General features: G+C 29.6%; 2 protein-coding genes across 5 annotated transcripts; both read left to right on the top strand.

Moving 5' to 3' along the window:
• Positions 1–402: 402 nt before the first annotated feature.
• On the top strand, positions 403–5,322 carry LOC100775472 (60S ribosomal protein L7a-2). Of its 2 annotated transcripts, XM_003540687.5 has the most exons (8): positions 403–816; positions 904–3,532; positions 3,695–3,745; positions 3,849–4,050; positions 4,419–4,588; positions 4,673–4,801; positions 4,884–4,976; positions 5,068–5,322. In XM_003540687.5, exons 2-8 carry the CDS (start codon positions 3,530–3,532, stop codon positions 5,197–5,199), a joined length of 780 nt encoding a protein of 259 aa, XP_003540735.1. In that variant the 5' UTR covers positions 403–816; positions 904–3,529; the 3' UTR covers positions 5,200–5,322. The 2 variants fall into 2 exon arrangements, with proteins under 2 accessions (XP_003540735.1, XP_040863276.1); XM_041007342.1 differs by lacking the exon at positions 403–816 and having other exon boundaries at positions 3,438–3,532; positions 3,695–4,050.
• Positions 5,323–7,322: 2,000 nt separating this feature from the next.
• LOC100818241 (uracil-DNA glycosylase, mitochondrial) lies at positions 7,323–11,548 on the top strand. Of its 3 annotated transcripts, none has more exons than XM_006591993.4 (7): positions 7,323–7,606; positions 7,674–7,891; positions 8,793–8,951; positions 9,685–9,715; positions 9,898–10,033; positions 10,334–10,417; positions 11,242–11,548. In XM_006591993.4, exons 1-7 carry the CDS (start codon positions 7,396–7,398, stop codon positions 11,306–11,308), a joined length of 906 nt encoding a protein of 301 aa, XP_006592056.1. In that variant the 5' UTR covers positions 7,323–7,395; the 3' UTR covers positions 11,309–11,548. The 3 variants fall into 3 exon arrangements, with proteins under 3 accessions (XP_006592056.1, XP_014619936.1, XP_003540731.1); XM_014764450.3 differs by having other exon boundaries at positions 7,656–7,891; XM_003540683.5 differs by having other exon boundaries at positions 7,324–7,606; positions 7,668–7,891.
• Positions 11,549–20,948: the final 9,400 nt, after the last annotated feature.

The following is a 20,948-nucleotide window of genomic DNA, read 5'->3' as shown; positions in this document are numbered from 1 at the left end:
GAAGTGATACACTATGAAGCATAAAGGATGGACTTGGAAAAAGGCTTATGATAAGTTGAAATGTTTTTTTAATAAAGGGTGCATTAGAGATGAATGGTGTATTGTAGGAGTTTATCAATCTAGTTTGGCATTGTATATCAATGCCTTTCACGGATGTTTTTTGTAAAAAGGGAAGCTCTACAAAGTTTCAAGCCTTCAAGGGGCAGCTACCAAGAAAACCCACTTTCTCTATACTTATTTGTTCTATACTTGGAGTGTCTTTCTAAACTAATTGAGGTTATGGTGGACCAATGTTAGAGTGTGGCTACCGTGGACCAGTTTTAAGTGGTCCACCAGTGAATCATTTTGTTTTACTGGTAACAGCATGTATGTTAACCGGTTATCATATATTTTTATTAATCATTAAATTTTCTTTAAAATAATTCTCTTTCTCTTTCATTCTCTCTGGATTAGTAACTTCAGTTGTGTCTTCTCTTCCGACGACGACTTCATCTTCTCTTCGTCGATTCCGCCGTCGCGAGATACGACTCCGCCCTTAACATGATTTATTTTCCAGATCTGGGATCCACTCCACCCACATCTACACTGACGCTCCTCCTCACGCGCTCTCCCCTCGTCGGTAACTCCTACCGCTGCACCGACAGTCCTCCGTCGTGGCGATTTCTAATGGTGGCCCTTTCATGTTTCCTCTTTCGCACCGTCGCCGCCACCATCGCCTATTTCCCCTTTCCCCTTTCTTCTGCAACAACACAAGCACAAACACCAATAGACAATCCAAAACACAACACACACACGCTAGAGTGTGACGATTTGTTGGTATTTTAATTCCTCTTTCACAATTTTTTTTGCTTTCTTCGTTCTTTTTTTTTTCCTTGCTTTGTTTATTTTGCTCTTCTGTTGCAGGGATGAACACTATGGTGGGGGCAGTGGTGCTTGTGGGAACGGCACACCACTTGCGACAATGATTACTTTTTTCTTTTCTGATTGTGATTTTCTTGGATTAAAATGGTTTTTTGCACTAGTTAATTACATGTGAATGCGTAAGGATTCTTTGCCTGTGGGCTTTTTCATTTTACAGGGATGTGGATTGGAAGGCTCTTAGTGTTGTTTTGTTTGGTGGTTTTTTTTTTAATAATTTCTTTTTATTCTGAGTACATGAATAGCATGGAAGAAGGAGATGAAGGAGGAGTGGAGGAGTTGTTGCCAGTGATGAAGAAGTGGTAGGGAAATAAATAAAATAAAAAAGGCAACGGAGAGAGGAACGCCACCTAGGGAAGAACTGAACTCGGGAAAAGACTGAAGGGTTAAAAGGAAAATTAGGTTACAAAAAAGAAAACGAAAGTATTAGTACTAATTAACAAGATTAATTTAAATTCTTTAAAGAATTAATTTAAACATAAAAGGTAACCGGTACTTGACCTATTATTGTGTAGGTAAAACAAAATCGTTCACTAGTAGTAGTAGACCACTTAAAACTAGTCCACGGTTGCCACACCCCCAATGTTAAAGGATGCCTATCAAACTTTCTAAAGTGAGCTTATGCAAACGATATAATACTTTTTACTTAGCAAATTAATTTCAACTTGTCAACAGGTAGAAATAATTTCAACTTGCATGTTCTAGTTCAGGACTATCTATCAACAGTGACAAAATTAAGATCTAAATATCAAGGAATATTATTTGGAATATTATTGGTCAAATCAATGAAGCCTTTGGATTTGGTAGAATTGATGGTGTATCATAAAGTGTGGGAGGGCTTTTTTTAAGGATATTATGGATAAAGTCTCAACCAAACTTAATTCTTGGAAGGTGAAAAATAATCACTTGTTGGAAGGCTTATCTTTAGCAAAGTTGAGTTTATAGTGATACCTTCATGTTCCTTGCAATCAAACTTCATCTTATAGGTTAGTTTGTGATGGTTTTAGACAAAAATTTAGGAGCTTTCTTTTCGGGGACTCGACAGATAAGAAAGCTATACAGTGGCGTGGAATCATATTAGCCTTCCAAAAAATGGCTGGAATAAGCATAAGAATCACTAGATATGTTACTAATGCTTTCATGTTGAAGGTTGTCTATGAGTTTTGCTTGACCCAAAGTAGATTGTGGGAGAAAATCCTATTATCAAAGTACAAATATGGGGACCACCCAATACCAAAAAAATTAAAAGCTGAGAATGTTTCAAATGTTTGGCGACAATTGTTGTTATTTGGGATAATTTGTGAGTCTATATTATGGAGGCTAGGAATTGGTTCAATAATCTATTTTTAGGTCGAACAATTGAGTTCCCACGGTTGAACCTCTCATTTCAAAAGCCACTATATTATTTATGATTTTGAGAGGTGTAATGAAGTTTTTGATGTTACAAGTAGGAATGGGACATGGGATGTTCATTATTTGGTCTTTACAGGGAGATATTAACATCTAATCCACATAAAGCGTAGGATAGGATAATATATGTCATACCCTACCCAACGTGTCTTTTGTTAACAAATATTTGTTGTATAGACTATAAGTATTTTTTACTCAAAGTAATTCTCTTTGAGCAAAATAGGATTATTATAGGCAAATTTTGTTATTGAATATTTAATGCAATTGTCACGAATTCTTAGATTTGATGTTATTAGATTGAGTGGTTGAGATTAATTTGCATTGAGTGAACTGGTGTTTTTTTTTATAAAAAAAAAAGTGAACCGGATTGGAGATAATAAACAATGAGTGACTGAGAATAAAACTTGTTCTTACCCTTTCCCCTTTCCAAGTATTGTAGTTGCAATGCGTCACCGGTGATGTTTTCCGAGATGATAAACGGTGAGTGACTGAGAATAAAAATATTTTTAGGATATTTTTTCTGTAAGCAACCATCATATTCATGGATATTTAAAAAAAAATCATGTGTATCTATTTAACGGATAATCAATTATGTTAAATATTTGGAATGTGAGTTGTATTACGGTAATAGTTTTATTTTGTTGAAGTAAGATTTTTACACGAAAAAAGTATTTAACATCTTTAATGTTAACTAACCTGTTAACCTTGGTTTAATAAAATACTTTTTTAGTATCTATTATTTTTTTATCCGGTTGATACAAATGGAATAGTGTGTAATATTTTAAAAAAGTTTTAGTTTAGTTTTCATTTTCATTTAAATAAATCTCATGCTAAATAGAATGTAATGTATCCTTTTTTAAAACTAGCGCCTTTTAATTTTTTGGGTCTATTAGCGTATTTTAATTTTTTTAGTCTACTAATGGTAAATTTTAAATCTCTATAGTAGAATTTTTCGCATGTTTAGATAAGTTAATTTAGACACTTTATTAATTATTAATGACTAAATCAGAATGAATATGAAGCATTCTTTTTTCTCTTTCAATTCAACACATATTAATTAAAAAGAAAAAGAATGTTAAGAACCGGGCCGAAGGCGTTGTTGCCAGGCCCAATATTCATATATAATACACAACCCTAGCTAGGGTTTTTCCGAGAGTCAGATTCGCTCGCCTTGCTTCGCCACACAACAGCAACTGCAGCAATGGTGAGTTCTATTCACGACTTCAGATCATCTCTGCACATGCTTGCCTACATTTTCTTCGCTTCTCTTATATCTTAGATAGGTTTTAGCTCTTGCGTCGATTTTGATGTGAAACATTTTTTTCGTTTGCGTAATGTGCAATTGTTACTGTGTTTGATTTCGTAGGCTCCCAAACGAGGTGGAAAGGCTCCGGCTCTTGCCGCTAAGAAGAAGCCTGTACGTAACTACTTGGAGTTCATTTCGATTCATGATTCGGTTGTTTGCTATCTGTTTTTTAATTTTTATTTTGAAAGTGACTTTTTCTGTTTTGAAATCTCAGGAGAAGGTTTCGAATCCGTTGTTCGAGAAGCGTCCAAAGCAGTTCGGAATCGGAGGGGCGTTGCCTCCGAAGAGAGACTTGACTCGGTTCGTGAAGTGGCCAAAGAATGTTCAAATTCAGAGGAAGAAGAGGATTCTGAAGCAGAGGTTGAAGGTTCCTCCAGCTTTGAACCAGTTCACCAAAACTCTTGACAAAAACCTAGGTCAGAATAACTTGCATAATGTTTGGATCTAGTATATTTATGCGTGTTGTTCTGTGAGGTGTAATCATTATACATTTGTTATTTACCTAGGCACATCCGAATATGATGATTTATCTGCTATAGGATATTATTTTGGTGATTTGTAAGGGTAAATTAGGCTATCTTGCTATTTTTTGTCAATGCTCTTGAAATAAATGTTGAGGTAGTCACATATATTATATGAAGGCTAATGATTGTGATGTTCTTGTAGGAGAATATTCCTTTGACTCATTCGATTGCAAGCTAGCTGCATTTTTGTTGTATGATAATGATAATATTCAATGTTTTCTGTTCCTAATTTTGATGTTTCTTATTAATCTAATCTGCAGCAACAAGTCTGTTCAAGTTACTTCTGAAATACAGGCCAGAGGACAAAGCAGAAAAGAAGGAGAGGCTCTTGAAAAGGGCTCAGGCAGAGGCTGAAGGCAAAACCGTTGAAGCTAAGAAGCCCATTGTTGTGAAGTATGGTCTCAACCATGTTACCTACCTCATTGAGCAGGTTGTCTGATGTTTTATTACCCTTTTGTGATTGTAGTTTTAACCCATTGTTTTAAGTGATATTGATTTTATTTTTTCCTAGCAGAACAAAGCACAGCTTGTTGTGATTGCTCACGATGTGGACCCAATTGAATTGGTTGTCTGGCTTCCTGCATTGTGCAGGAAGATGGAAATTCCGTACTGCATTGTGAAGGGAAAGGCCCGCTTGGGAACGGTAAAGTTTCTTTGAATATTGCAATTTTCATACTCTATGACTGGATTGAATGACTGATTTAAATCCATATGCTTTTCAACAGGTTGTCCATAAGAAAACTGCATCTGTTTTGTGCTTGACAACTGTTAAGAATGAAGATAAATTGGAGTTCAGCAGAGTTTTGGAGGCTATCAAGGTGGCGTTGATTAAATTATTATGTTTCTTTTATGCTGTTAATGCTGTTGTAAAAAACTGATCGTATTGTGTTTTGGTTGGTTTCCTTTCAGGCTAATTTCAATGACAAATATGACGAGTACAGAAAGAAATGGGGTGGTGGAATCATGGGATCCAAATCTCAAGCGAAAACCAGAGCAAAGGAGAAGCTTCTTGCCAAGGAAGCTGCTCAGAGGATGAATTAGGAGGAGTTTCTTATATCTTGTTGCTTTGCGAATGCTATTAAGTTTGTTTTTTAATGTACTCTTTTAATTATTGTCTTCATAAAAACATTTGTTATTCACATGAGCTAGAGTATTTCGCTAAAATCTCCTGCCGACTGTTCCAATTCCTGAACCCTTGGATTACTTTAATTTTGGTAGTGGACTTTTTTCGGGTACTTTATGAAGGAACTGCATTAGGATGCAGTTGCATCCAATTTTTTATATTTGATTCTCCATGGTTATAGTATAAAATAGTTTGATTGAGAGGTCCTCTAAACAAAGTAACTGCATAGAATCATTCTGATTCTGTTGGCCATTTTTAAGCTTTTGTCAAATTGAAGTGTCCAAGTTAACTGGCACTTACACCGTCGGACCAAACATCGACTAAACTCACAAAGCCTCAACCTGAGATTAATCGTAAATAATGAGCTAAAACTAAGTAGTCTGGTTGGATGAACATTGCTGTAAAAAAACTGTTGACGGCTTTAATTTTTCAATATTTTTTATATGTTTAAAATAAAGCGATTGTAAGAAAATGGTCGATGGATGCAATAAATGATGAATTACACTTTTCACAAACTAAATTGATAGTGCCACACTTTCAAGAACCTATTTGTGAATCCACTCAGAATTTAGTTGCAAGAGTTCTTTTTTGCAAGCAATGCTATCATGAAGATCATTAAAATTAGTGAATTACTAATTTAGCGCTTCAAATTTTAAAATTTGTAATACTTAGTCAGTCAATTTTGTCCTTGAAATTAAAAAATAAAAATGATTGTATGCTCTTTGAGGTTGTAAATCATCACATTAGTTGGTGTAGATAACACCATTAAAAAATGTTGAATTGGCATGTTATTGCTAAAGTGAGTCACTCAAGTACACACATGGTTGGCATATACAAGATGAAAATGACTAAATATTTGTGGAAATTTTTACCTTCCTAAAATTCCTTTGCCACCTATTAGGTATTTTCACCAACTAATATTTGTGGAATAATCCCTAAAATCAAGTTGTGTGAAACATACAAGATTAAGTGGAGGGTCTCAACTGGATTTTAGGAGTTATTATGGTGATAATGACATTTTCTCGATGAGTAAATTCTAAGACTAATATGAAACTAATGAATAGACAAAATGAAGAATAAAGACATGAAAGTTATTAATATTTCACGTTTTGGTTATTTTCATTTATGTGATGTGTGTCTAGATGTTAATTTAATATTTTTAATCGTGTTAGATTACACCAACTAATAATAAAGGGTTGATTATTTATAATTTTAGGAATTATTGTATCATTTTTTTTTATTCCAATGAATGAGTACTTTGTTGATACCCATTTGACCGAATATTACAACTTCAGGCAAATGTAAAACATTTAGTTTTTTTTTTTTTTACGTTTCTCATGCATACTTAGTTTTTAAAAAATGAACATGTGTCACCTAAATATTTTCTGATAAAAATCACTAACAACTAAATTAGTCTTAAAATGATTTAAATGTGGTTTTTGTTTCTAAAAATATAGACGTTTTTGGCTATTATTTTGTTAAATATTTTATCGGATTTTAGTTCATCTATTCAATAAAAATTATATGATTTTAATTTATAACCAATGGTTAAAATACACAAATATTCTCTGTTTTTAATAAACAAACAAATAATTTTTTTTAAAAAAACCAATATTAATTGTTTAATTTGTTAATGAAAAGGGTTCAAACCCATAACTTTTTCTTATATTCTTTGTCTCTTACGTATCAAATCAATTATATCACTCTCAATTAATTATAGGTTTTTTCTTTGATTGTGGGGTATGTCCGATTTATTGTTGTATTATTTTGGATTTAATATAATTTACATTTTTTTCAAAAAAATTATATGACTCTCAATTAATTATTTTTTGAAAAGATTAAAAACTTAGTTTATAAAAACTTAAAATGCATATAAATTATTTTAAAGACCTTAACTCAAAAGGATACAAGATTTAAAATATCACATTATAATTTTATGAAATTATGTAACAATTTTATTTTTTCCACTCCTCGCAAATTAAATTAGCTTGAACTTGAATGATTTTTTTATCACGTGCTTCGCCGTATAAATATCACTTCAGCTGAAAAGGGGGGAAAAGAACACAATACATTCATCCTTGTGTTTCCGTTCCCGCCATTGCAAAGGGAAAAAAATGGCTTCTGCGCCATCGAGAACCCTAACGGACTTTTTCCAACCCGCTTCGAAGCGCTTGAAGCCCACTCTCCCCGCATCATGCAAATCCGACGACGCCAATGCTTCCACGCTCTCCGTCGATCAGAAGTTGCGCATGGAATACAACAAGCTCCTCGCCAAGTCCAAGAGGAATCTCAAACTCTGCGTCGAGAGGGTCTCCAAAAGCAAAGGTAAACCCTCCCTCTGTCGTTTCGGAAATTCTAACGTCGTTTCTGATAGTTCAAAACGCAGAATCAGGTTTAGGTGGCGTGAAGCTGGAAGAGCTGCTGGTGGAAGAAACGTGGTTGGAAGCTCTACCTGGTGAACTCCAAAAACCCTATGCCCTCACTCTCTCCAAATTCGTTGAAAGTGAGATTTCGGGCGGAGACGGCGTCATTTTCCCTCCGACGCACTTGATTTTCAACGCTCTTAACTCCACGCCTTTTCATACAGTGAAAGCTGTTATCCTTGGCCAGGTTCGTGGATTTGCTGGATTTTTGTGTCATTCTACTTTTAGGGTGTGTTTGGAATAACTTCTCTACAAGCATTTATCTGAGAAGACTGTGAGTGAGAAAAGTAAAAAAATTGAACTATTATTCGTAAGTTAAAATCAACTCATAACTTAACTTTAAGGTAAATGCTAGTAAAAGGGGGTTTTATTGGGATGCGTCAAAACGCTCTCCCATATGATTTTTAAATGCGTTCTCTTTTGATTTTCAGTCAAAACTTTTAATAGAAGCTCCCTGGTAACATGGGGCCTTTTTGAACAAATTTCGCTATAAACATTTATCAGAGAAGAAAATAAGTGAGAAATGTAAAATAAATTGAACTGTTTTTCATAAGTTAAAATCAACTTATAACTTAACTTTAAGGTAAATGTTAACCAGTGTCACAAGTTAAGGACACTAGTTAAGAAAGTAAAAGGTAAAGTTTTTATTGGGATGCAGCAAAAGGTGCTCTCATATGATTTTTAAATGCGCTTTCATGTGATTTTCAATCAAAACATTTCTTTTTTATTTCCTTAACTGGTACCTAACTTTAATAGAAGCTCCCTTGTAAGGTTTTAAAAAATGGTAAAAAAATTGGCCCGTAATCGTGATTTAGACTGCAACATCAAGTTTTTTGGGTGTATGAGAGTGCAACGCAACCACAATTGTGACTGCATTTTTGTTCAAGTTCTTGTAATATCAAGATATGTGACAGAAGTGTGACCACAATTTAAAACCTGTTCCCTCAAAGCTGAAGCACATAATCAAGTTTAGCTAATAAAAGAAGCTCAATTCATTTTATCTTTTTTTATATAATTATTTACGGAGAAGTTTATTGACCCTGATTTCACTCTCTTTTAGTGATTTGTGTTCCTTGTTTTATGTTTAGGACCCTTATCATGGTCCTGGTCAAGCAATGGGGCTTTCATTCTCGGTTCCCGAGGGAATCAAAGTCCCTTCCAGTTTGGTAAATATATTTAAGGAACTTCACCAAGACCTTGGCTGCTCCATTCCAACTCATGGAAATCTTCAAAAATGGGCTGTGCAGGTACAATATCCGACATGTGCCTGACTTATGTGTAGGGATTTGTCTTTTTACAAAGATTGCAATAAGGGGAATGTGGATCCTCAAGCAATAATCACAATTGGGACTAGCAGTTTTCATACTCAATTTGATGTGAGAACCATTGACTGAATCCAATGAATTGATCTATTTCTAATTTGTCCACTTGTTTACAAGTATACACTCTGCAATTAAAACAAACAGGATACATGTACACACTGTATTTCTTGCTACTGTCTGTCTACACAGTACTCTCTGTAATGGCAAATTATTAATTTATGCACCTTAGCTTTTTTAGAATCAATTTATGTGCCTTAGCTTTTATAGAATCTCTCTCATCAAACTTTTCCAAAAGCTGAAGTGCATAACTTGATTTTAACTTACAGGAGAAGTTTGATTCATTGTATCTCTATTTCTTCTCCTATAAAAGCATATGAAAAAGTTTGTCGTAATTAGGCCAATATATTTTATGGTCAAGGCCTCTTAATCGTTTTCTTCAAATGTTTAGTATGATTTGAACATAAAATCTATTTGTCAGTAACTAAAATTTTTCTCACCTTTATAAGGGTGCCAATTAAATGTATTCAATAGAAAGATGGGTGAATTCTGTGACTTCATCAGTATAAATATTTTTAGTTTTAACATAATGGGTGACTTCATTCAGTGAGTGGGATTTTTGAAATAATATTATCTAATCACAATTTTAACTTCATTTCAGGGTGTTCTCTTGCTGAATGCTGTTCTCACAGGTTAGACTCTTTATTTTTGTGAAATTATAATGAAGTATATTGATGACTTACAGGTATCATTTTGTTTATATTTCACTACCTGCTTGCTTATCTAGTATGAATCTGTCCTTCACCATGTTTGGTGTTTTATGCTTGTATTCTAGTGGTTTTCTTTTTTATTGGTATTATACTTTTGAGTTCAGTCAGGAAGCATCAAGCAAATTCTCATGCCAAAAAAGGCTGGGAACAATTTACTGATGTTGTTATCAAGACCATCTCACAGAAGAAGGAAGGAGTTGTGTTTCTGTTGTGGGGAAACTCTGCTCGGGAAAAATCTAGGTACTTCCATTGTGTGACAATATAGCAAGCATTTGAAATCAAACATGAAATAGTGACCAGGGCTTGCAATAGTTTCCTTGATAATTTTCCAAAGCCAGCTTGAAAAAATAAAATATCAAGTAATTTTTTGTTTTTGAGATATGGATGACGAACAAGTTACTGCAAGTATACATCTATTAACTGCAGGCTGCTTTTTGGAAATTGTTTTCTAAAAACTAAATTGGATTCTTTTCTTTCCTTGCCTGAAAGATAAATTCTGTGAAAATTGTTGATGAACTTGTTCAAGTGTCATATACACAGGTTAATTGATGCAAGAAAGCATCATGTTCTTACTGCTGCACATCCTTCTGGTTTGTCTGCAAATAGAGGCTTCTTTGGCTGCAGGTAAAGGCGGTTTGCATTAAAATTTAATCTGTGTCAATATAGCAGTGCATGTTCAAACGTCTAACTGTTCTGCATTTATAATATGCCAACCATGCATTCATGACCTTTAAGTTTATGTAAAGAATAAGGACATGAGAATTGGCTAACTGCTAGTGAAGAAATGCTGAATTGAAGAAATATATTCAACAGAGTGCTTTCTGTGAGCATGTTAGAGTAGTTTGTTTGTATGATACATTGCATTTTATAGCTTGTGTGACATTTATTAGTTTTTTGTTTCAAAATACTTCCTTTTGGAGTCTGCAACGTTAAAAAATTGGAAGGCTGTAAATGTTGGAACATTTAGGGTGTACTTGGTTGAGTAAGTGGAAAGTGGGAAGCCGAAAAGTGAACATATATTTGAATACAATAAAAGTCTAGAATACATTGTCATTTTCTTTCATTTGCATTTTAATCTAGAATTGAACTTCTCACACTCAACCAAGCTCTCTATTAGCATTTGAAAATCAATGCCGGATTTAAACTGTATGTATTTATTTTTTCATTGTATTTAGTAGTCACTAGCCAATGAAAGAAATATTAGCATGATCTATGAAGTTTCTCATTAGTCATTCACATAGTGGTTGATGTAATACAGCTGGCGCATGTTTTGTTCCACATTTGTGCCGTATCTTGATTAGCTTTGTTGTAGACTCATGAAGTGAACTGAAACTCGGATCTTGATATCCAATTGATATTTGAAAACACCACCTGAACAATTTTCCCTTCATCCATATAAGCAATTTTTTGTTCTTACTTTTCGTGTTTATTTAAATTTATCTGAGCAGGCACTTCTCTCGCACTAACCAACTTCTGGAGCAAATGGGGATTGATCCAATAGATTGGCAACTATAATTATTACCTATAGTTTCAAGCTTCCTTTTTCCCTTTGATTAGGATTATCTTTGAAGCCTACTGCTGTAAGTTTGCGGAGCTTCTGAAGTCAATTTCCTTAATGTGTAGATGATTCTGTCGATTTCAAATCTACCTAGAAAAGATGCTTTTTGTCGATAGTTTGCTCCTGCAGTGTTGCTACCTTGGAGATTCTGCTGTAATGCGTAATGACCATTACTATATAGGATTTTGGCTTAACTATATTCTTGGACACTAATTTCGTGTATTATCTATGTGCTGTCTTATTATTAACGAACAACACATGTTAAGATGGAAATTCTCAAAAGGACCAACTCGACTACTTTTAATCCTAGGTTGAGATCGTAGCAACTAAACATGAGGAAAGTTAACTTTTTATTTCTTTCAGATAAAGGTCACTCAATATGATACGTGTGTTTGTTTGTGGAGACAAGATTTGAATAAAGTATTGGTTTCTTTGTTCTAAAATGACTGTAATATTAATTTTGGGAAAATAAAATATTCTAAATTGATTGAAGTTCTCATTTTTTCATGAGATATTCAAAAATTTATTTTAATTTTATTTTCTAATAAATATTGTTGTCTTGAAAAATTTCAGGCAAAATAATTATTTTGGTTTTTATTTGATTTATTTTGCTCAAAATGATCTTTTAAAAAAGCTCACTTTGATTCTTTATTTTATCTAAAAGATTCAAAATATGTTTTATCTCATTCAAAATGATTCTTCAATTATTTAAATTTATTTAATTTTGTCCTTTGAATTATATTTAGATACAATTCATTTTGAACATATTTATATAGTTAAAAATTATTTTAAATCTTTAAAATAAGATAAATGACTAAAATAAATTTTTTAGAAGATGAAGGATTAAATTGAGAAAAAAAGAATAAGATAAAGAATGAAAATAATTATTAAGTCAACTTATAATACCGTTTATTGAAATTAAGAAAGAAGATAAAGATATTTTAGTAAAATTATCCTCTATTGATTTTTTAAAATTTTTACTTTTATAATAACTATCTAAATTAATTAAAAGTTCGATGGGAAATAGAAATACAATTAACAATAGATAATTAATATATTTTCAACTTTGAAAACGATAGATAAATAAATAAAATTAAATTACACACATTTGCAACAGGATTTTTTTAAAAAAACATACAACTTACAGTAAAATTTATCAAAATAAATTAGGTGAATTAAAAATATTTAAAACGTTTTCTACCAAGCTTATTCAAATTTATGACTGGCGTTAATGTGAATAACCCGTGACCAATTGCCTACTTTACGGAACGTTATTATCTCAGTCCTTAATTAGGGATCCAGCCTCTATGTCTATATTTGATTTGATTTCATTCACACTGCAAAAATCACTGAGTGGAAATGGATTCCACACCTTCCCACTTGAGTTGATGTGACCTAATAATTATGCCAGATAAAAGGTCATTTCTTTTTGTTTGTTGCATTAAATAAATTTAATCAGAACAGACTTTTTAGTACAGTATTATTTAATTATAAATTAGTATGTATAATGGAATTGTTGTTTTTATATAATTAAAACATTTTAATTAATCAACAGTGTAACATTTCATTAGCTATTTTTAAAAAATTATTCTTATTAAATTGAGAAATTTGAGCCAAACCTTTTATTATTTCATTTCACATATTTGGAGCAATTTTTAATTATTGTTTATCACCATCACTAATATTATCATTGGTATCATCACAATATAATGACAATTTTATAAGAGATGAGAATAATAATGATAATAATGGTACAGATTTTAAAGAAAACTAGAAAATAACAGGAAAAAAATAATTGAAGAATAGATAATTAATGAGATTATTTGTTTTTTTATTATAAGAGATAAAATTATTTTTTACAATTAAGATAAAATAATAAAATAAATAAGTAAACGAGTATAGTAACACGAGAGCTTAACCTTACTTTTTTTTAGTATCTTTCAATTCTTTTCTCGGTATCACTACTCACTATAATTGATTTTTGCTTTTCTTATTTTATGTTCCATCTTCATTTTCTTTCTTCCTTTTTAACTTCCCATTATGAGATTAATACTAACAATTCTCACGTTCTACTTAATCTCTTTTGAGAAATAATACTTATATAACAATTTATATGACAAAATATTCAATTAAGAGAGAAAAACAAATAAAAAGAAAAAATTATAATTATAATAAATGATATAGGATTAAAAAGAGAGATAGACACAAAATATGATAATATATAAATTTTTGTACGATTTGTTGTTATATGAGTATCATATCTTTAATCTTTTTTGCTTGGGTTTTTACCTTTCTCTTTTTTTTTTATTCACTTATAGTATCGCCATATTTATAGAAAAATATAATGCATAAGGTTGGTTTGTTTGCATTGGTGATTATAAATGATGATGGAAACGAAAATACTCTTAAACATGTGGCATAGAAAAATGTGAAACAAAAAATCTTTGTGTGCAGGTCGTTGCTTTTAATGGATAGGCATAATTTATTGTCTCCTATCATTTAGCAACAAATGGGCACTGCCTGGATAGCCATGTTCGTAAGATATTTGCATGAATAATAACAAAGCGGAGATTACAACCACATATCATTGATAATATCGCCCTAGTGTTATTGGCCAGTGGCCCAAAACCCAAAAAGTCAAAAGAGGATGGGGTAACATTTCAAAGATTATTCTTTAAAAATTAAAAACATTCAAATAATAAATATCTAATACTACATTAAAATTTTGAAACAATATTTTTATTATTAATTGAAAGTAACTATAAATTATTTTACATCCTATTAATTCCCTGTTTATTATACGAAAAAATGTTAAATATTTTTATGTTTTCAATATATAAAACACACATATTTTTCATTAATTGTTTTTATTAAGAAATAGGAGTACTAATTCTTGTTTCATGAAATTGAAAACAGGTATTTCATTAAAAGTATCATTAATATAACTCATCGTGATTTTTAGTGGTTTTCTTTTGTATAACCAATTTCATAACAATACTCGTTAAGAAAACTTACATATTCTATTAAATATCAGAAAGATTAATAAAAAAAATATAAAAAACACTAAAAAATAAATAGCATTTAGTAATAGTGTAAAGGTAAAAAAATTATAATATCATTTAATATAAATATTTAAATATAATAAATTTATTAAATTTTATAAAAAATAACTACAATAATTTCTAATCAGTTGAAATCTTATACTAGTCATGCATAAATTTTGTTTATTAGTATAATGATGAAAATAATCTAGATAAATTTCTAAGACAAACTAGTTAATGCTTAAGACGAAAAATTATAATATTTATAATATTTTTATTTTTTTATAATTTACATAATAAATATTTTTTCTTTTAATTTCTTAACCAACGGGTAAACAATATCCAAATTCTAATTTGAAGCTTATACAAAAGAAAAAACATTTATTTTTAAGACGGGTGTTATTAGCATTTCATTTGTTTTCAACAAGAAAGTTTTATTAGTATTAAATAAATAAACAATATCCAAATTCTAATTTGAAGCTTATACGAAAGAAAGAAAAACATTTATTTTTAAGACGGGTGTTATTAGCATTTCATTTGTTTTCGACAAGAAAGTTTTATTAGTATTAAATAAACAAATTATGGTCAGACTGTCTGCAACTCACATGGTAGTGGGGGCAGTTTCCACGTGATTCAAAACCAGTGTGCCAATGGAATCTGTTTACTTGGGCCATCCTTACGTTGGGATTCTAATCTTTTTTTATCCATCTTAGATCTCATGGATTTGCTTCTTTTATTATATATACTCAAAATAAAAGCATTATTAAGTTTGGGTGTTATTTCTATTGTGTTAAATCATATTTTATGATGCATAAATTTATATATCGAAATAATATTTCTTATTATATGTAAATTGATGTGCATATTAATTTTAGTTTAATATGTTTTGTAATATATATATAATTTTATTTGTATATATTTGTTTGTTATGATAACATGATATTAATATATTATATTTGTGGATACATGTTTATTTATACAAAATTAAATAACCCATTTGTGGCACATAATTGGATATTATTCTATTTAATAAATGCATTTATGAAATACTCAAATGATAACATTATTATGTCATTTGTTAAATTTTTTTTTTCTTTTGATCTTTAATTATCTTTGTGTTTTAGGATGTATACACTTCAATTCTAAAGATTTTTTTTATATATTTCAAAATAAGATATGTGGTGAAGAGAAAAAAAAATTAATAAATATAAAAAAGTGTGTAGAAAGTAATGATTAACCAAACATTTTTGCAATTGTAATTGCAAAACAAAAAAAAAAATATTCAAGCCATGTTTCCTTTAAGAGTGTTTTAAAGTTTGTTATCATTGGTTAAACATTTATACCCAAAATTAACAAATAATAGAAATATACAACGGTGTTTGTTTTTTGCAAACGTTTGATAAATATTTTTTTATTTACTTCTTTAGAAGAAGAAAAAAAAATTAAGGTATTATGTTAAAGTCATTATAGGAACACCTTAGCTTAAAGATATTTTTTTTTGTAACGGGATATTCATGTTTTAATGACTTACATAAATTCATTATATAAACTCTCCTTAAAGATGTGTTTGATTTTCTAAAACGATAGGACAGATAGAACAAACACTAGACAGGTAGTTGAGTCACAGGATAATTTTTATTTTTTGTACTGTAGGTTGTTCCGTGGTCAACGCACAATATAAGTAATTGTGTTATATCTTGTTTGATGTGATTATGTAGTGGACAAAGTAATATAAATTTTACTATAAAATCTTAAATGTATTAGCAGCACCTCAGTGACACAACAAATAAGAGACACCTCCACGGAGGAAGCACAACCCCTGATGCCACTGAGCGCAAGGCCTGACGGCATGAGGCCGCCACAGGGTGTCGACCATGGCGATGGCGGCACGACGCGTCCTCGCCGGAGTTGGCCAAAAGAAGAAAACATGGTGAGAAGGAGGAAGATGACAATGGAGACATTTGAATAAATTAACAATGAAAAAAAGTAAGTAATGAGCAAAAAGGAAATAACAACCGTCTATACGACCCTCATTAGCGACCAAGGTAAGACATTTGGAGATGAAGGTTTAAATAAGGAGGCACATATGGGAAAAAAAATGTGAGATAATGAAAAGTCATAAAATAAGAATAGTATTATATTTTTAAGTTTGTTAGACAGTTGACAAAAAGTTATACGGGATTTAATGAGTTACAAGTTTTTAAGTATTTTTTTCAATCCATCATTCTTTAATTTGTACTGTCCCTCAGTAATTTTTTTAAATCAAACGTTAAATAAATATTTTTTTGTTATTTAGTCCCTTGTTTTTCAGCGAATCAAACACACCCTAAGAGGAAAAGTCATTTTAAACACCTTGCAAAAATTCAATAAAATTGTTTCCTAACATTATCAACTATAGATTAACTCATTTCTTCATAATTTGATGTTCATGATCCAAATATAAAACTCACTAAAAAAAATTATCCAAATACAAATCCAAAGATCAATTTCAATACAAATTTGTACAACTAAATATTATAATCATGACATGATCAAAGACAAAAGGAAAGAAAGATATATCATCATGTCTTTCACAATTATGTTCCTTTCTTCTTTTTCCTTTTCTATAGACTCATGGCATGCAAATTTTAAATCCCTCTCATACACACAAAAATGAGAGAAAGAAAATCAAAACAATAAAACACAAAAGGAACTTAATAAAAAACAAGATTAATTTTAAAAATTAATTGGAAATGTAAATAAATTTAACACATGAGAAGACAAATAAAAAATCTATAAAATATAAGAAGTTTTGTTAATTTGTCTATCCCATTTATTCTCTATTCTCTCTTCATATTAAAAACTTTGCCAACACAACATCATACATGTTTTCACCATCCTTAAATATTAGAAAATTATATATTCTCATGACTTTCATTCCCAAAAGAAACAAAGATAATAAAAAACAATTAAAAACTTATAATATGAATGAGATAAGAGAAAAATTATTAGATTTTTTCTTCTTTGCCAATAAAAATAAGTAAGAAGAAACAGTAAAGTAAACACAACACTACAAATATAAGATATTTTTTATTTTATCTATTCCATTTTTTCTCATTTTTCTCTTTGTCAACACAACACTATACATCTTTTTACCTCCTCAAATATTAGAAAATTATATACTCTCATGACTTTTATTTTCTAAAAACTCGAAGATAACAAAAAAGTAATTAAAAAAACTTATAACATGTGAATGAGATAAGGAAAAAAATATTAGATTTTTTCTTCTTTACCTACAAAAACACTTAATAATAAATAATAAAATAATTAAATAAAAATAAAACAGAAGAAGAAAAGACAGTTAAAAAAGTCTATAAATATATAAGAGTTTTTTAACTTACCTTATATTTTCTAATTTTCTCTTTAGATTAAAGAATATTTTACCAACACAGCACCACACATTTTTGTACAATCCTAAAATATTAAAAAATTATATATTCTCATCATTTATTTTTCATAAAGACACAAAAATAAAACAAATTTTTTTAAAAAATCTTAAAAAAATATCTTCGAATATTGTTATTAGTTTAAAGAAAGTATATGTAAAAAAAACAAAGTGTGTGATTACACAGCCACAAATGATTAAAATAAAATGTTCATAAAAATCAAGCCTTTAAATCTTAATTAACAGATAAGTGGATTTTTTTAATTTAAAAATGTATAGTTTTAATTAAAATTTTAGTTTGTTAAATAATTAACAACAAAAAGATAGCAGCTTTCATTTGACAAATTTTTAAAATTTTAAAAATAAGCAGTTTTAATTAATAAATTGGTACGTTTAAAAATTTTAAATTTGGCAGTTTTAGTTAACTAATTTGTAGGTTTTTAAAATTAGTTATCTTTGTTACTATTTTTATTTATTTTTTCAAATGGAAACAAAAAAATCACCAAATAAATAAAGAAAATAAAGGGGAGAAAAATAATTAAGAATAGTTATTGAAAAATCTGAAGAAACAAAACCGAGTAAGTTGAAAGCAAATATAGGAAGGAGTTTAATAAAAAAAATTAAAAAATCAAGAATCCTTCCAATTTTAAAATATGTGCATTCCAAAATATTATCTATTCAAATGTCTTTAAAAAAAAACATGAAGAATAAGGAGAGGTACATAAGTTAGCATAAACAATTTTATTGAATTTTCTAAAACACTTTATAAAATTTCAAGAATATTTTCTCATCTTCACATATAAAAGGAAAAAATATTATTTTTTCATGTATTCAGAAAAAAAAACCTTCCAAGGACCATAGAGCATGAATATTTTCATATCTTTTTTGAAACACAAAAAAAAAATATCTTGTATGCAAACTTATAAGCAACAAATTGTAATACCCAAAAACTGATAACAAAATTGAGCAAAGAAAAAAATAATCTGAAATCGAACAAAGATAACAGGAGAACCAAGAATAAAAGGAGAGATTGAAAAGAATATAAGAACATGGAACATAAAATATAGCCTAGAGTTCAATTTTCGCCAATGCTCATCAATGAACAATGAAACCTTTTTTCCTTTTCTCGAGTATAGGCTCAAATTTCCTTCCCAAATTCTTAAAGAAACCAATATAAAAAACCTATATTCAACCATTCACATGCTTCAATGAGTGAAGAAAAAAAAACAAAAAATAAACTAAATCACATGGTACCCAAAAAGAGAAATAAAAAACAATCATTCGATTCAATTATAGAAAAAAAATCAAAATTAAAGAGTTATCTCCAAAAACACACTCATATAGAGATTTCATTCTCCGACCAAGATATGTGGATTATATGCATTTAACCTGAACATAATTTAAAGGAATTGACGAAGTAAACATAGATAATCTTTCATGAATCTCTTCTTAAAAAGCTCACAATTTATTAGTTAATTTGACTAATCCCAAATAGAACAAAATTTCCTGAAAGTAAAAGACGACAAATAAACAAAGAAAAACATATGCAACATCATGCATATATGGAAGAGAAATGAATGTAAATGTCAAGTAGAATAAAGGAAAAAAAAGGGTGCAAATTCTGAAATCATCGGTCGCTTTTGCACCATATAAGAGTGACCCATCATGGATGAGAATAGTTGGATGTTGAGAATAAAAAATGATGACAACATGAATGAGAGATAAAAGTATAGCATAATTAGAAAGAAAAAACGGTGAAGTGACAAAAATATTTGGGGAGTTAAATGAAAAAATGTTTACATTGCTCTACTTGGGAGAATAATACAAAAAAAATAAATTTGTAACATAATTTTAAAAAGAGTGGACACCAAATAATAAGTTAAGAATAACAGGGTAAATTTATTGAATTTGTGTAATTTTTTAATAATTAAGGGCTTAATTATCTTAAAAAATAGTAAAAAAAGTGATTAACAAAAAAAACATATCCTTTATCTAATGTTATAGATTTAATGGACATTAATGCAAGAAAATTTAAAAATATAATATTTCATTATTTGTATTACTCTCTCAACTGGGGTGGGAATAGGCCAGACCGGCCTACAGAGCCTACAATCTGGCCTACATAAAACATGACTTGAACTGACCTATTTAATTAAAATGTTAGGTTCATACTTTTTTAAAAGTCTATTAAATTAAATAAATCAAGCTTAAGCTTATTAAAAAATCTTATAATCCTGATAGACTGACCTATATATATAATATTATTTTTTGGATATAATTAATTTTTTTTAAAAACTATCAAACTTTGATTACACCCATAACTTCTATTTCTATAATGAAAGACTTTAATTACAATTTAGGTTTGAGTCATGTGGCCTTATATATTCCTCATTATTTTGATTGACTTTCCTTTTTCTTTAACCTTCCTATTATGTTCTTACTCCATAAAATATTAATATCAGGTCAGGTCAGACTTTTAAAAAAGCAAGGCCAAATCAAAATAAAAACTTTTGATAGACTATATGCCAGACTCATACCTAAAAAATTTATCGTAAACTAGGCTCAGGCCTTTCAAAACTTACCTGACCTATTCCCACCTCTCCTCTAACTTTATTTTTCTTCTTCTTATAATACTTCTTTTCTTCTCAATATAAATAACAAAAATCTTTTATTTTCTGAAATATAAGTTATCGCAGAAAAGTATACTTAAATATGTTTTTTTTTGCCATTTCCCTTCCCCAAAAGGTTGGTTATTTTAAAAATAATGTAGTACTACTATAAGATAAAATTAAGCGTTTTTTCAATTTATTCTCAAATACTACTAAATAACGTTCATAAAATTAACATCTCATCTAATAATTTATATTTATTTTTTCACAATAATTAAATAAGGCTCACTTATAAATAAAGCAACTAATTCTCATTTCATTAAAAAAAGACGAGAGCATATTTTCAAATAATCGCTTCTCATTTGGATTTTTTTATTTTTTATGAAGTTAAAGACGATGTTAACTATTATTATTTTAATGATATTTGTAAAATTTATTTCCATTAATTTTTTCTTTTATAACAATAACAATAACCATTAAGTTCGTTAAATTTTGAAGAACTTTTTTTTTCTAAAAGTATTTG

Source organism: Glycine max, chromosome 12 (genome assembly GCF_000004515.6).
Source record: "Glycine max cultivar Williams 82 chromosome 12, Glycine_max_v4.0, whole genome shotgun sequence".
NCBI classification, from domain to species: Eukaryota; Viridiplantae; Streptophyta; class Magnoliopsida; order Fabales; family Fabaceae; genus Glycine; species Glycine max.
This window is presented reverse-complemented; position numbering and strand designations above follow the sequence as displayed.

Bases quoted from the DNA above. Each gene is read 5' to 3' on its own strand.
- LOC100818241 (XM_014764450.3), top strand. From the start codon at position 7,396: ATGGCTTCTGCGCCATCGAGAACCCTAACGGACTTTTTCCAACCCGCT. The intron at 7,607-7,655 runs GTAAACCCTCCC...CGTTTCTGATAG, and splicing joins GAGGGTCTCCAAAAGCAAAG to TTCAAAACGCAGAATCAGGT. The intron at 7,892-8,792 runs GTTCGTGGATTT...TTTTATGTTTAG, and splicing joins AAGCTGTTATCCTTGGCCAG to GACCCTTATCATGGTCCTGG.
- LOC100775472 (XM_041007342.1), top strand. From the start codon at position 3,777: ATGATTCGGTTGTTTGCTATCTGTTTTTTAATTTTTATTTTGAAAGTG. The intron at 4,589-4,672 runs GTTGTCTGATGT...TTTTCCTAGCAG, and splicing joins TTACCTACCTCATTGAGCAG to AACAAAGCACAGCTTGTTGT. The intron at 4,977-5,067 runs GTGGCGTTGATT...GTTTCCTTTCAG, and splicing joins GAGTTTTGGAGGCTATCAAG to GCTAATTTCAATGACAAATA.